The following is a 12118-nucleotide window of genomic DNA, read 5'->3' as shown; positions in this document are numbered from 1 at the left end:
ATTGCGGTGGCTTCTCTTTTTGCGGAGCCCAGGCTCTAGGCGCATGGGCTTCAGTAGTTGTGGCTCATGTGCTCTAGAGCTCAGGCTCAGTAGTTGTGGTACATAGGCTTAGTTGCTCCGTGGTATGGAGGATCTTCCCAGACCAGGGCTCGGACCCATGTCCCCTGCATTGGCGGGCAGATTCTCTTTTTTATTATTTATTTATGTATTTTTGGCTGCATTGGGTCTTTGTTGCTGCATGCAGGCTTTCTCTAGTTATGGCAAACGGGCTACTCTTCGTTGTGGTGCACAGGCTTCTCATTGCGGTGGCTTCTTTTGTTGTGGAGCACGGGCTCTAGGCATGCAGGCTTCAGTAGTTGTGGCTCACAGGCTCTAGAGTGCAGGTGCAGTAGTTGTGGTGCACGGGCTTAGTTGCTCCGTGGCATGTGGGATCTTCCCCAACCAGGGCTTGAACCCCTGTCTCCTACATTGGCAGGTGGATTCTTAACCACTGCACCACCAGGGAAGCCCAAGATGAATATTTTTTTAAATTAATTTTTATTGGAGTATAGTTGTTTTACAATGTTGTATTAGTTTCTGCTGTACAGCAAAGTGAATCAGCTGTACGTATACATATATGCTCTCTTTTTGGATTTCTTTCCCGTTTAAGTCACCACAGAGCATTGAGTATAGTTCCCTTTGCTATACAGTAGGTTCTTATTAGCTGTTTGGTTTTTTGTTGTTGTTGTTGTTTTTGCAGTATGTGGGCCTCACTGTTGTGGCCTCTCCCATTGCGGAGCACAGGCTCCAGATGTGCAGGCTTAGCGGCCATGGCTCACAGGCCTAGCCGCTCTGCGGCATGTGGGATCTTCCTGGACCAGGGCACGAACCCGTGTCCCCTGCATCGGCAGGCGTACTCTCAACCACTGCATCACTAGGGAAGCCCTAGCTGTTTGTTTTATACGTAGTAGTGTATATATGTCAGTCCCATTCTCCCAATTCATCCCAGCCCCCCCATGAATAGTTTTTGAAAATACTCCTCACAACAAAAAACAAAACAAAAAAAAAATTGAAAGGTACACCAACTAGTTTATTTTTTATTTTTTGGAATTTAAAATTTTTGAAATTTCCCACTACCCTAACAATTTTTGTGTGTTTTTCCCTAGTTTTTGTGGGGGGGTTGGGAGGTTTTGGGTTTTTTTTGAAGTATAGTTGATTTACATTAGTACATTAGTTTCAGGTGTACAGCATAGTGATTCAGTATTTTTATGGGTTATACTTCATTTAAAGTTATTATAAAATGATGGCTATTTTTTTTTTTTTTTTTTTTTTTTTTTTTTTTTTTGGCCTCTCACTGTTGTGGCCTCTCCCTTTGCGGAGCGCAGGCTCCGGATGCACAGGCTCAGTGGCCATGGCTCACGGGCCCAGCCGCTCCGCGGTATGTGGGATCTTCCCAGACCGGGGCACGAACCCGTGTCTCCTGCATCAGCAGGCGGATTCTCAACCACTGCGCCACCAGGGAAGCCCAGATGGCTATATTTTTCTATGCTGCACAATATATCCTTGTAGCTTATTTAGTTTATATATAGCAGTTTGTACTGTCCCCTCCTCCTATTTTGCCCCTTTCCAATTCCCTCTCCTCACTGGTAACCACTAGTTTGTTCTATGAGTCTGTTTCTTTTATTTATATTCATTTGTTTGTTTTTTAGGTTCCACATATAAGTGATAGTGTAATAGTGTATTTGTCTTTCTCTGACTTATTTCACTAAGCATAATAATACCCTCTAGGTCCATCCATGTTGTTGCAAATGGCAGAATTTCATTCTTTTTATGGCTGAGTAATATTCCTCTGTGTGTGTACCACATCCTGTTGACACTTAGGTTGCTTCCATATTTTGGCTATTGTAATGCTGCTATGAACATTTGGGGTGTGTGTATCTTTTCAGATTAGTGTTTTTGTTTTCTTCAGGTGTAAAACCAGGAGTGGAATTTCTTGTTAAACAAATAGTATAGTAATGATTTAAAGATTTTTAAATAGCTCACAAAGAGGAAACAATAAACAGAGGTATTAAAGAGATTCAGTAATCAGGAGTAATCAAAATATATCAAGCAGAAAGTTGCCATTTTTGGCTTGTTAAATCATCTAGTAGGACAAATTTTTAATGTATTTATGTGTACTTATTTGTTGTTTTTAAAAAATGTGCTCTGTGTTGGTGATTTGAGACTTTGCCAGAGATCATTACAAATGGACACAGCCCTATTTGAAAGCCATTTGTCTACATTTTTTAAAACCATTTTCGGAGCCTGTTATATTCTACTTACAGAGATCTAAATTCAAAAAATAGAAGAGATGCATATTTGTTGGGGTCATTTATAATTAAAATCAGGCCAGATATTGAACTGCAGGAGAGCCATTAGGTAAATTCAGGTATATCTCTCAGTGGAGTATCCTGCAGCCATGCATTATAAACAGTAATTATGAAAGTCTATAATATTGATAGATGTAATCATGTAAAATATAAAAAATTAGATGCAAAATAATAGGTCCAAATTATTCTAAATACTTTTTTTAAATGCCTTTAGAAAAAGGAAATACAGCAAAATGTTAATGATGTATTTTGTTATGAGATGTTCTGGTGATTTTAATTTTCAGAAAAGAAAAGTTAGTGCTTATAGACCGCCCCCCCCCCCACCAGAAACATTTCAGTGAGGAATGGCAGCCTGTTAGCCCCAGCCCTGCTTCCCCAGCTCACAGGGCACTGGGTAGATTTCACCACAGCCAAGACAGCAACAGCCACAAAGAGCTGCAGATGAGTACTATTCACATCCTGTTCTTCATTCAGGAAACCTTCAGCAGACGTTTATTTTGTGCTTCCTGTGAAGTAGAACGTGGAACATCCTCCTAGGCAAAACTGGGGACTTCCCTGGCAGTCCAGTGGTTAAGACTCTGCACTTCCACTGTAGGGGCGTGGGTTCAATCCCTGGTCAGGGAACTAAGATCTCACATGAGCGTGGCCCCCCAAAAAAACACAAGACTGTGCTTAAGGGGCCCCCATCTACTTCCCTGAGCAGTCAGACTACCCGCTGGGGTCCCTGGCTCACAGTCTCAGCCTCCTGCCTTGGAAGGCCCCTCCGGAGGACTGGGCACTGCATCTCTGGCCTGGCTGGTGTGTGTGTGTTTTGCACTGCCTGCAGCTCACATTAGGATCTGTGACTTTTGCAGTGTGATTTGTTCATCCAGGAGGGGGCCCGCCTAGGAAGAACCCCCGCTGAAGTCGTTTCAACTTGTGACATCACGTTTGCCTGCGTGTCGGATCCAAAGGCAGCCAAGGATGTAAGGATCCCCTCCCTCCCCTCAGCGTCTCAGGTTGTGGCCGGGAAAACTGGCTGGCCTCCTCCCCTTCTCCCCTGAGCACTGAGTGAGTGTCTGCATTGGGGGAGGGGTGGGGCGGTGGATTTCCCATTTGGGGGCCATCTCCCATTGTGAAGTGTGTTTGCATAGATTGAATACAGACTTCCTTTAATTCAGAACAAAGAATGAAACTGACTAGGGTCCCTGAGGTCTGTGCTGAAATGTGAAATGGTTCCTGACAGGTTCATGTATTCCTGTTGAGCTGGAAGCTTTGGTGTGCCTGTGGTCCATGTGACAAGTTCCTATGTTTAGCTATCGCTGTATTTGTATGCTTTGAAAGTTCAAGTGCAGTAGTCATCTTGTTAAACTCATGACTGGACTAATCCAAGTAAATCCAAAGAAGCCAAAAAAAATAAATAGTGAGGTTCCATCTTTTCAATGGGAGGTTTTTAATAAAAAGAAACACACATGTTCTTTTTGAAGATAAATAGGAGCATACCATATAAATTCTCCTCTTTCCCTTGCTTGTTTACATGCTCTTCCCTTTTGAGCCTTAATATTTAGTTTCTGTTTGGGAAATGAGCCAAAAAATCAGCAGGACACTGACCTTAGGTCTAAGGGGCTCCTGGGTGTCTGGCTGGGAGCCTGGGCTATTGCTTCTCCCTTGTGTCCCCACAGCTGGTGCTGGGCCCCAGTGGTGTGCTGCAAGGGATCCGCCCCGGGAAGTGCTACGTGGACATGTCAACAGTGGATGCTGACACAGTCACCGAGCTGGCCCAGGTAGCGGCCTCATTCGGGCTGGCCCTCCAGCATCCTTTCAGTTGGAGCCCAAGACCCAGGCTAACCATGCCGAAGTGTGGGCAACTTAGTTACTCTAGAGCCAAAGCCAGAGACTTTGGGACTAGCCTGTCTTCACTGTCTGCCTTCAAATCTACAGCTAATCTGAGTGGCTGTGAAAGGAGACTTGTTTCCTGGCTGGGATGGGCATTGGGTCCTATAGCTGCCAGTCTCTCAGAAGCAATCTAGGCTGCCAGCAGGACCTTTTTGATTTAAGCAGCTTTCTACAGATACTAGCAGAGTATTCCACCATGCTGAGCCACTGGGCCCAAGTGAAGGGGTGGTGATTTGTGGCCCATGTGCATTCTAAGGATGGCTAAAATCAAGGTAGGACAGTGTCTTTAGGAAGTGTGGTCAACCACGCCATTGGCATTGTCATGTTGGTTATAGTCTTTGGTCTTTATGAGAAATTCCGAGTAAATGGGAGCCTATGAGGACACCCTAGCTTCTCTCTGTCTACTGCATGTGATTCAGGCACCTGGTGGAGGACAGTCTGCTGACCCTCCCAGTGTCAGTCCAGCAGCACCTTGGTACAGGCGTCAGCTTTGGGGTCTCGGCGTGGAGCGTCAAGTGCTCCTGCCCCAGTATGCTCCTTGCTTCCTGCCCAAGACCTTCATGAGAGGCAAGGCCTCCAGAAGCTGTGACTTTCCTTTCCAGGTGATTGTGTCCAGGGGGGGCCGCTTTCTGGAAGCCCCGGTCTCAGGGAATCAGCAGCTATCTAATGATGGGATGTTGGTGATCTTAGCGGCCGGAGACAGGGGCTTATATGAGGACTGCAGCAGCTGCTTCCAGGCAATGGGGAAGACCTCCTTCTTTCTAGGTAACATGCCTGCCCACCTGTCGGGCCACTTCAGGCCTGGAGGCTGGGTGGGCCACATCCCCTCTAGACCACCCTGATGACACCGTCAGTCCCGCACAGCCTCTCTGCCTGGGGCCCCCGTGGGAAGGTTTCCTTTGACTTGCACAGTCAGTGCCTGGAAGGAGCAAGAGCCAGAAGGGTCAGAGCCAGTTCTGTCAGGGGCAGGTGAATGGGGCCTCCCCTGGGTGTAGAGGTGGGTCCAAGCAGGGGTGAGGGTGGGCAGAAAGTCCCTCCCCACGGGATTCTTGGGACGTGACCACGATTCTTTGCCCTGGGCAGGTGAGGTTGGCAACGCAGCTAAGATGATGCTGATCGTGAACATGGTCCAGGGGAGCTTCATGGCTACCATCGCTGAGGGCCTCACCCTGGCCCAAGTGACAGGCCAGTCCCAGCAGACACTCTTGGACATCCTCAATCAGGGACAGTTGGCCAGCATCTTCCTGGACCAGAAGTGCCAAAGTAAGTTGCCTTTGGACTCTCTTTTTGCATTTTAGTTTTGGTTGAAGCTGGGAACTGGGTCAGGCAGATGTCACAAAACAGTGTCTTCTTCAGGGGCTCATTGTGTGTGAAAGATGCACCCACTCCAGTCAGTCCAGGCCCCCAGTCAGAGAGTGTCCAGAGACATGGTAGATAGGATTTGGGGCTACAGGCTGGGAACTTGTCTCTTGGGTGTCCGACGGGGAGGAAATACTAGGTATTGACCCCTGACAGGACTCCAGGTGGTTTCTTATTTAGGATCCTTTCAGTTCTTCTGATGAATGACTTTCCCTCCTCAGATATCCTGCAAGGAAACTTTAAGCCCGATTTCTACCTGAAATACATTCAGAAGGATCTCCGTCTAGCCATTGCACTGGGTGATGCCGTCAACCATCCGACTCCTATGGCAGCTGCAGCCAATGAGGTAACAGCAGGAGGCCGCAGTGCTAGTCCCAGCAGCCCTCCTTTGTTTCCCTTGCAACTCCTCCCTCTGCTTACTTTGGCTTGGCTTGGCTCTGTGTCTAACCTCTCAAGGTGGAATCTTAGGTTGTTGATTTTAGACCTTCCTTTTCTAAGTATATTTCCTCCGAGCCATGCTTACTTCCCCGGGAGTTCTTTGACCTGTGGATTATTTGTCAAATACAAATAAAAACCCTGAAGGGTTTCCTCGATACCTAATGGTTATTGATTTCTAATGTATCTCTGTGATCCAAAAAAATATACTACATATGGATTTTAACTCTTTGCATTGATTCAGACTTGTTTTGTGGCTCAGCAGATGATCTGTCTTGGTGGGTGTGCCGTGTTCACTTAAGAAGACTGCGTGTTCTGCAGTTGGGTGCTGTGTTCTGCACATATCAATTAGGTCGAGATGGTTGGTAGTATTTTTTCAGATTATCTTTACTGACCTTTTTCTCTAGTTCTTTCAATTGCTAAGAAAGGGATGTTAAAATCTTCAGCTGTGATTGTGGGATCATCTGTTTCTCCCTTTAATTCTGTCCATTTTGCTTGATGTCTTTGTTATTGCGCTCTTAGCCATTTATGATTATGTCTTCCTGATGAATTTGCTCTTTCGTTATTAAGAAATGTCCACCTTGATCTTTGTCTTGAAGTCTGTTGTCTGATTTTCACATGGCTGCTGTAGCCTTCTCATGCTTACAGTTTCCATGTGATATATTTTTTTACATCCATTTACTTTCAACCTTTGTTTTAAAATTGTGTCTGTTGGAGATAGTCTGTAATTGGGGCTTGCATTTTTATCCATTCTGACAGTGTCTGCCTATTAATTGGATTGTTTAGTCCTTAACATTTTTTTTGAATGACGTTTATTAAGCACCTACATAGGCACTTTTTGCAAACAGTTTTTTACAAGTTCAGTTTTCTTATCTCAATCTGATCAGAAGTCTAAGCTTAAAAAAAAAAACAGCTGAGCAATATTTGTCTTTACCATAGAATTACAATAAAAACTACATTTTGGGCTTCCCTGGTGGTGCAGTTTTTAAGAATCTGCCTGCCAATGCAGGGGACACGGGTTCGGGCGCTGGTCCAGGAAGATCCCACATGCTGCAGAGCCTCTAAGCCCGTGCGCCACAACTACTGAGCCTGTGCTCTAGAGCCCGCGAGCCACAACTACTGAAGCCCACATGCCTAGAGCCCATGCTCTGCAACAAGAGAAGCCACCGCAATGAGAAGCCCGTGCACCACAACAAAGAGTAGCCCCTGCTCACCGCAGCCAGAGAAAAGCCCGCGCACAGCAACGAAGACCCAACGCAGCCAAAATATAAAATAATAAATTTTTTTAAAACTACATTTTGTGAAACACGTACATACATGAATCACACAGATTCATTTATTTTAGAGACTCTGACTTCCAAGTGCTATAAGCTATATGCATTTTTATTCAAGTTAAATAGAGGTCTCAAGTGGCTTGTTCTATAGAGACAAAGAAGTAAAAATACACAGTACTGGGGAATTCCCTGGCTGTCCAGTGGTTAGGACTCCTTGCTTCCACTGCTGGAAGCCCAGGTTCCATCCCTGGTTGGGGAACTAAGATCCCGCAAGCCGCACAGTGCAGCCAGAAATAAATAAATAAATAATACACAGTACTGTACTGTTCTTTTTCAGACCTGCCTTTTCATAGTTTATAATCTTCTGTCCTTGAATTCTGTGTCTCTGTCCTTCCTTCATGTGTCTGAACATCTCAGAGTACTTGTTTCACTCTTCCAGCTTGCGGTACAATTTCAGGTTCCTCCTTTCTTACCTTAAGGTTCTCTCTTGGCAGTGGAATTCCTCGTGTGTTGTATAATTTTTCGTTGATGAGTTTGTTTGTAACTGTGGTTACTTCTGAAGGGTTCCATGGTGGCTTGTGTTGGGAGCACTTCTCTGTGAGGTGATTTCCACTTGCCTCTCCCCTGACTACAGGATTCATTGGCTTGGAAACAGACATTTTGGTTAATTTCTTGATGGAGCTTGGCACTTTCTGGCCACTGTTTGGAGTTCAGGATCTTGAGGTTAACTGGTCCATTAACATTTAGTCTTTGTCTTGAAGTCTATTGATATGTGGTTGGATTTAGAGCTACTCTTTTATCATTTGATTGCCATTTGTCCTCTCTGGCTTTTGTTTGTCTGTTCCTCCTTTCTTTTGGGATATACATTTTTTGGGATATTTGAATGTATGTTAGAATTCCATTTTATCGGGACTTCCCTTGCGGTCCAGTGGTTAAGACTCCGCCCTCCCAATGCAGGAGGCCCGGGTTCTATCCCTGGTAAGGGAACTAGATCCCACATGCCACAGTGAAGATCCCGAGATCCTGTGTGCCACAACTAAGACCCAGTGCAGCCAAATAAATAAATATATATATATATTTTTTAATTCCATTTTATCTATTGGCTTTTTAACAATGCATCATTTTTCTTTTGTCTTTGCTCTAAGGATTGCTATACGCATCCTTAATTTCACATCCTAGATTAGACCTTTTTACATAAAATGTAGATCCATTTACCTCTCCCTCCCTCATCCTTTAAGGCAGGGTTTCTCAACCTGGGCACTATTGACATTTTGATGTGGGTGCTTTCCAGTGCATTGCAGGATGTTTAGCAGCATTCCTGTCCTCTACCCACTAGATGCCTGTTGCACCCCCTCAGTTCATAGAAGGTGTCCCCAGACATTACAAAATGTCACTCCAGGTGGGGAGCAAAATGACCCCAGGTTGAGAACCCCTGCTTTAGGGTACAAATGTCCTATGTGTTACATTTGTCTTTGTTTTAAACCCACCGTTGTCAGAATGTCTTACTTTAAGTAGTCATATGTATTTTAAAGAAATTCAGAGAAAAAATAAGTTCATATTTCTCTAATTTACCATTTCCAGTGCTTTCCTTTCCGTTCTGAAGAATTGAATTTCTCTCTGGTATTGTTTTCCTTTCAGCTGGAAGAACTTGCTTTAGCATTTCCTGAATGCAGGTTTGCTGGCAATGATTAGTTCTCTTTTATCTCAAAAGGTCTTTATTTAGTCTTCATTCTGAGTTGATAGCTACACCTGAGCTGTAGTGGACATTATGTTTAGAAAAAGAAAAAAATGCAGCTGGCCAACTGTGTGGGAGGAACCTGTGTCCAGCTGCATTTTTTCAACATGACTGAATGTTGTGCTGCCCTTGTTGAACGATGGCTTTTTAATTTTTACACTCATATTCATCTAGTACCTTTGGGGTGGCTGTTAATTGCCAAGCACCATTCTAGGCTCTGGGGACACAGGGTGCAGCCCCTTCTTTTCCTTGTAGAGCTTACATTTTAATGGAAGGAGGCACAAAGTAAGCACATAAATGTTGAAACAAGTAAGAATTGCAGAAGGTTAGAATTATGAATAAAGTGGAACAGAGTAAAGGGATGGAGGTGGCTGGATAAAGTGGTGCAGCCACTGCTTCAGGTGGGATGGTCAGGAAAGGCCTTGGAGCTGATTGGGAAGGAGCCAGCCAATGCTGAGGGAAGGACAGGGACAATGGCCCAGAGAATAACATGGGAAGTCCTTGGAGCAGGAAGGAACATGATTATAACTACTAACAATGCTGAACCCTGCCTCTGAGCACTTTACATTCCTCACTCGATTAATCCTCACAATAACCCTGTTACCTTCTCCATAAAGTCAAGAAGCAGTGGTGGAGGCACAGAGAAACTGAGGCACTTTGTCCAAGGTTAGGCCAGTCAGTGGGGGATCCAGGAGTCACGCCCAGACAGCCTAGACTCCAGAACCTACCTACCTAACCACATCGAGAACCGCCTCTCGGAAGCAGATCTGTATCTGTAAGTCAGCTTTGTGGCCAGACTAAGCCCATGTCGTTTTTTTCCAGGTGTACAAAAGAGCCAAGGCACTGGACCAGTCTGACAATGACATGTCTGCCGTGTACCGAGCCTATATACACTAAGCCCTGACCCCACCCACACCCCCCATCTTCCCTCTGACCCCCTCTTCCTCACATGGAGTTGGGGTCCTGGGACTTAACTCTGGACCAGTCCACCTGTCTCCATCTTCTTTTTTACAGACTTTGAGACTTGCCATCAGCACAGCACACAGCGTCGCTCCTCCCCTGGAGGTCCTGGAGAGGGGAGGGGTGTCAGCAGGATTGGCCTGTGGGAAAGCTCTTGAGCTGGGCACTGGCCTTGGACTAGGTGGCTGTGTGTTCACACACACAAACACACACACACACATACACACACACACACACACACAACCCACCACACTGGCTCTCGCCCCAGGATAGAAGCTGCCCAGAAACTGCTGCCTGGCTTTTTTTTTTTCCCTTTTTCCAAGCTGTCTTATCTCAAACCCCTTCCAGTTGAGGAACTAGAATCAGCAGTGAGAAGTGGAAGCTTTCCCACTGCTTCCCACACAGCGAAGAGGCTGTGGTTCTGTCCACTGTCCCCCACTGGATCCCACACAGAGAGAGGCTCTGGGCCAAGATGAGCCAGCAGACTGTAAATGGAGGGTCCCATGGGCCCTCCAACCTCAGGTGACCAGCTGATGAGGATTGTCATGTTTAAGCTACCAATATGCAGCCAACTCTCCATAAATGCCTTTGTGAGCTGAAAAGGGATTGGCAGAGTCAAGCGAAGACAGTGCTCTGGCTTTCCAGGGAAAGCAGCAAACAGCCCGCCCCTAGGTGAGCTTCACAGAAGCCCTCTCTCCTCGCTGCTGTTCAGCACTTGACCGGAAGTCACCGTCACTGTGGAGCCTGGGCTGGGATCAGACTTCCTTGCTTTGGTGTAAGGGTGCTCACTCCTCACCAGGCTGTTGTAGTATTTGGATTTGCATTCCAGTCCTTGGGAAGGGGGTCCTGAGGGCCACCACTGAGGATTGAAGAGGGAGGGCGTATGGAGTTCCTTCCTGTTTCCGTTACGCCACAGACCCTTCACCTGGTTCTGAAGAGCCACTCTGACCCACATCCCCTCACAGCAGTCCCACCTTCTCCAGCCCATCCCTGCACAAGTCCCCTGCACGCCCACCTCTCTCCATTCTCCTCCCCTCCCCCTTTTCCTCTCATGGAGACAGTATTGCTTTCTGTCTCTTCCTTCTTTGGTCCAGACCCAACCTGACCAACGATGACCATTTCTTAGGCTCAGCTCTTGAAACAGGAATGAGTGTCTGCACTTCAGCCAGCAGCTTGGCCTTCGGTGCTTTCAGGGTCCTGGGGTCTGTTGGGAGGGAAGAGGAGAACTAGGCCTGACTGAACCAGAGCTACCTGACCCTCAGAGGCAGATCTAAGACATCCTCAAGACCCTAGCATTTCTCCTTGGATAGGGGACCAGAGGGGCTTGGAATGTGGCATAAGAACAAGGAGAAGTTACCTAAAGGATGTGTTTTCTCCCTCTGCATGGGTTGGATTTTCCAAAATCACACCGCAGAAGGTCAACAGTTATAGTGAATATGTGATGATAAACATAACGAGGTGGCCATGGTGGTGTGGGGCCCCTCCCCCTCACAGCCTTGGCCTTTTTCCACTGATCAGAACCTAGGTCAGGGGATGTCAGAAGACATGGGTGGAGGGCAGGGGAGTTACCCGTAGTTTTTGGCACAGTTGTTCATTTCACTGGGATTTTGAATTCTGTCTGAACACAAAGCCTGTGCTAGTCCTAGCCGGACACTGGGGGGTGGGGGTGGGGGAAGATGCTGTAATGAAACTGGTTAGTCAATGTTGTCTTAATATTGTTGACAATTCTGTAAAGTTCCTTTTTATGAATATTTGTTTAAGCTATTTCACCTTTGTTTTGAAATCCTTCCCTTTTAAGGAGAAAATGTGACACTTGTGAAAAAGCTTGTAAGAAAGCTCCTCCACCACCCTTTTTTTTTCCTTTAAACCTTTAAATGACAAATCTTCTAGGTAATTAAGGTTGTGAATTTTTATTTTTGCTTTGTTTTTAATGAACATTTGTCTTTCAGAATAGGATTGTGTGATAATGTTTAAATGGCAAAAACAAAACATGATTTTGTGCAATTAACAAAAAGCTACTGCAAGCAAAATAAAAACGTTTCTTGTTAACACAACTGTGACCTTGGCGGTGGTCTGCGCCCAGACATCGAGCGCCGTGCGGTGGTGGGAGGGGTAGAGCCAGGCGTGGAGCG

The 12118-nt window shown here is 45.9% G+C and overlaps 1 protein-coding gene across 11 annotated transcripts in view; it reads left to right on the top strand.

Moving 5' to 3' along the window:
• GLYR1 (glyoxylate reductase 1 homolog) overlaps positions 1–12045 on the top strand; it is a 36841-nt gene extending 24796 nt beyond the window's left edge. For 6 of the 11 annotated variants that reach the window (XM_067012503.1, XM_067012501.1, XM_067012498.1 and 3 more), the window contains 6 exons: positions 3221–3313; positions 4010–4111; positions 4826–4988; positions 5307–5486; positions 5804–5928; positions 9849–12039. In XM_067012503.1, coding sequence (XP_066868604.1) covers positions 3221–3313; positions 4010–4111; positions 4826–4988; positions 5307–5486; positions 5804–5928; positions 9849–9923 — 738 coding nt within the window. In that variant the 3' untranslated portion in view covers positions 9924–12039. Of the gene's footprint in view, positions 1–3202; positions 3314–4009; positions 4112–4825; positions 4989–5306; positions 5487–5803; positions 5929–9848 lie in introns of all 11 variants that reach the window. The other 5 variants (XM_059038764.2, XM_067012502.1, XM_067012500.1 and 2 more) reach the window with 3 other exon arrangements.
• The last annotated feature ends 73 nt before the right edge of the window (positions 12046–12118 follow it).

Source organism: Kogia breviceps, chromosome 14 (genome assembly GCF_026419965.1).
Source record: "Kogia breviceps isolate mKogBre1 chromosome 14, mKogBre1 haplotype 1, whole genome shotgun sequence".
NCBI lineage: Eukaryota > Metazoa > Chordata > Mammalia > Artiodactyla > Physeteridae > Kogia > Kogia breviceps.
This window is presented reverse-complemented; position numbering and strand designations above follow the sequence as displayed.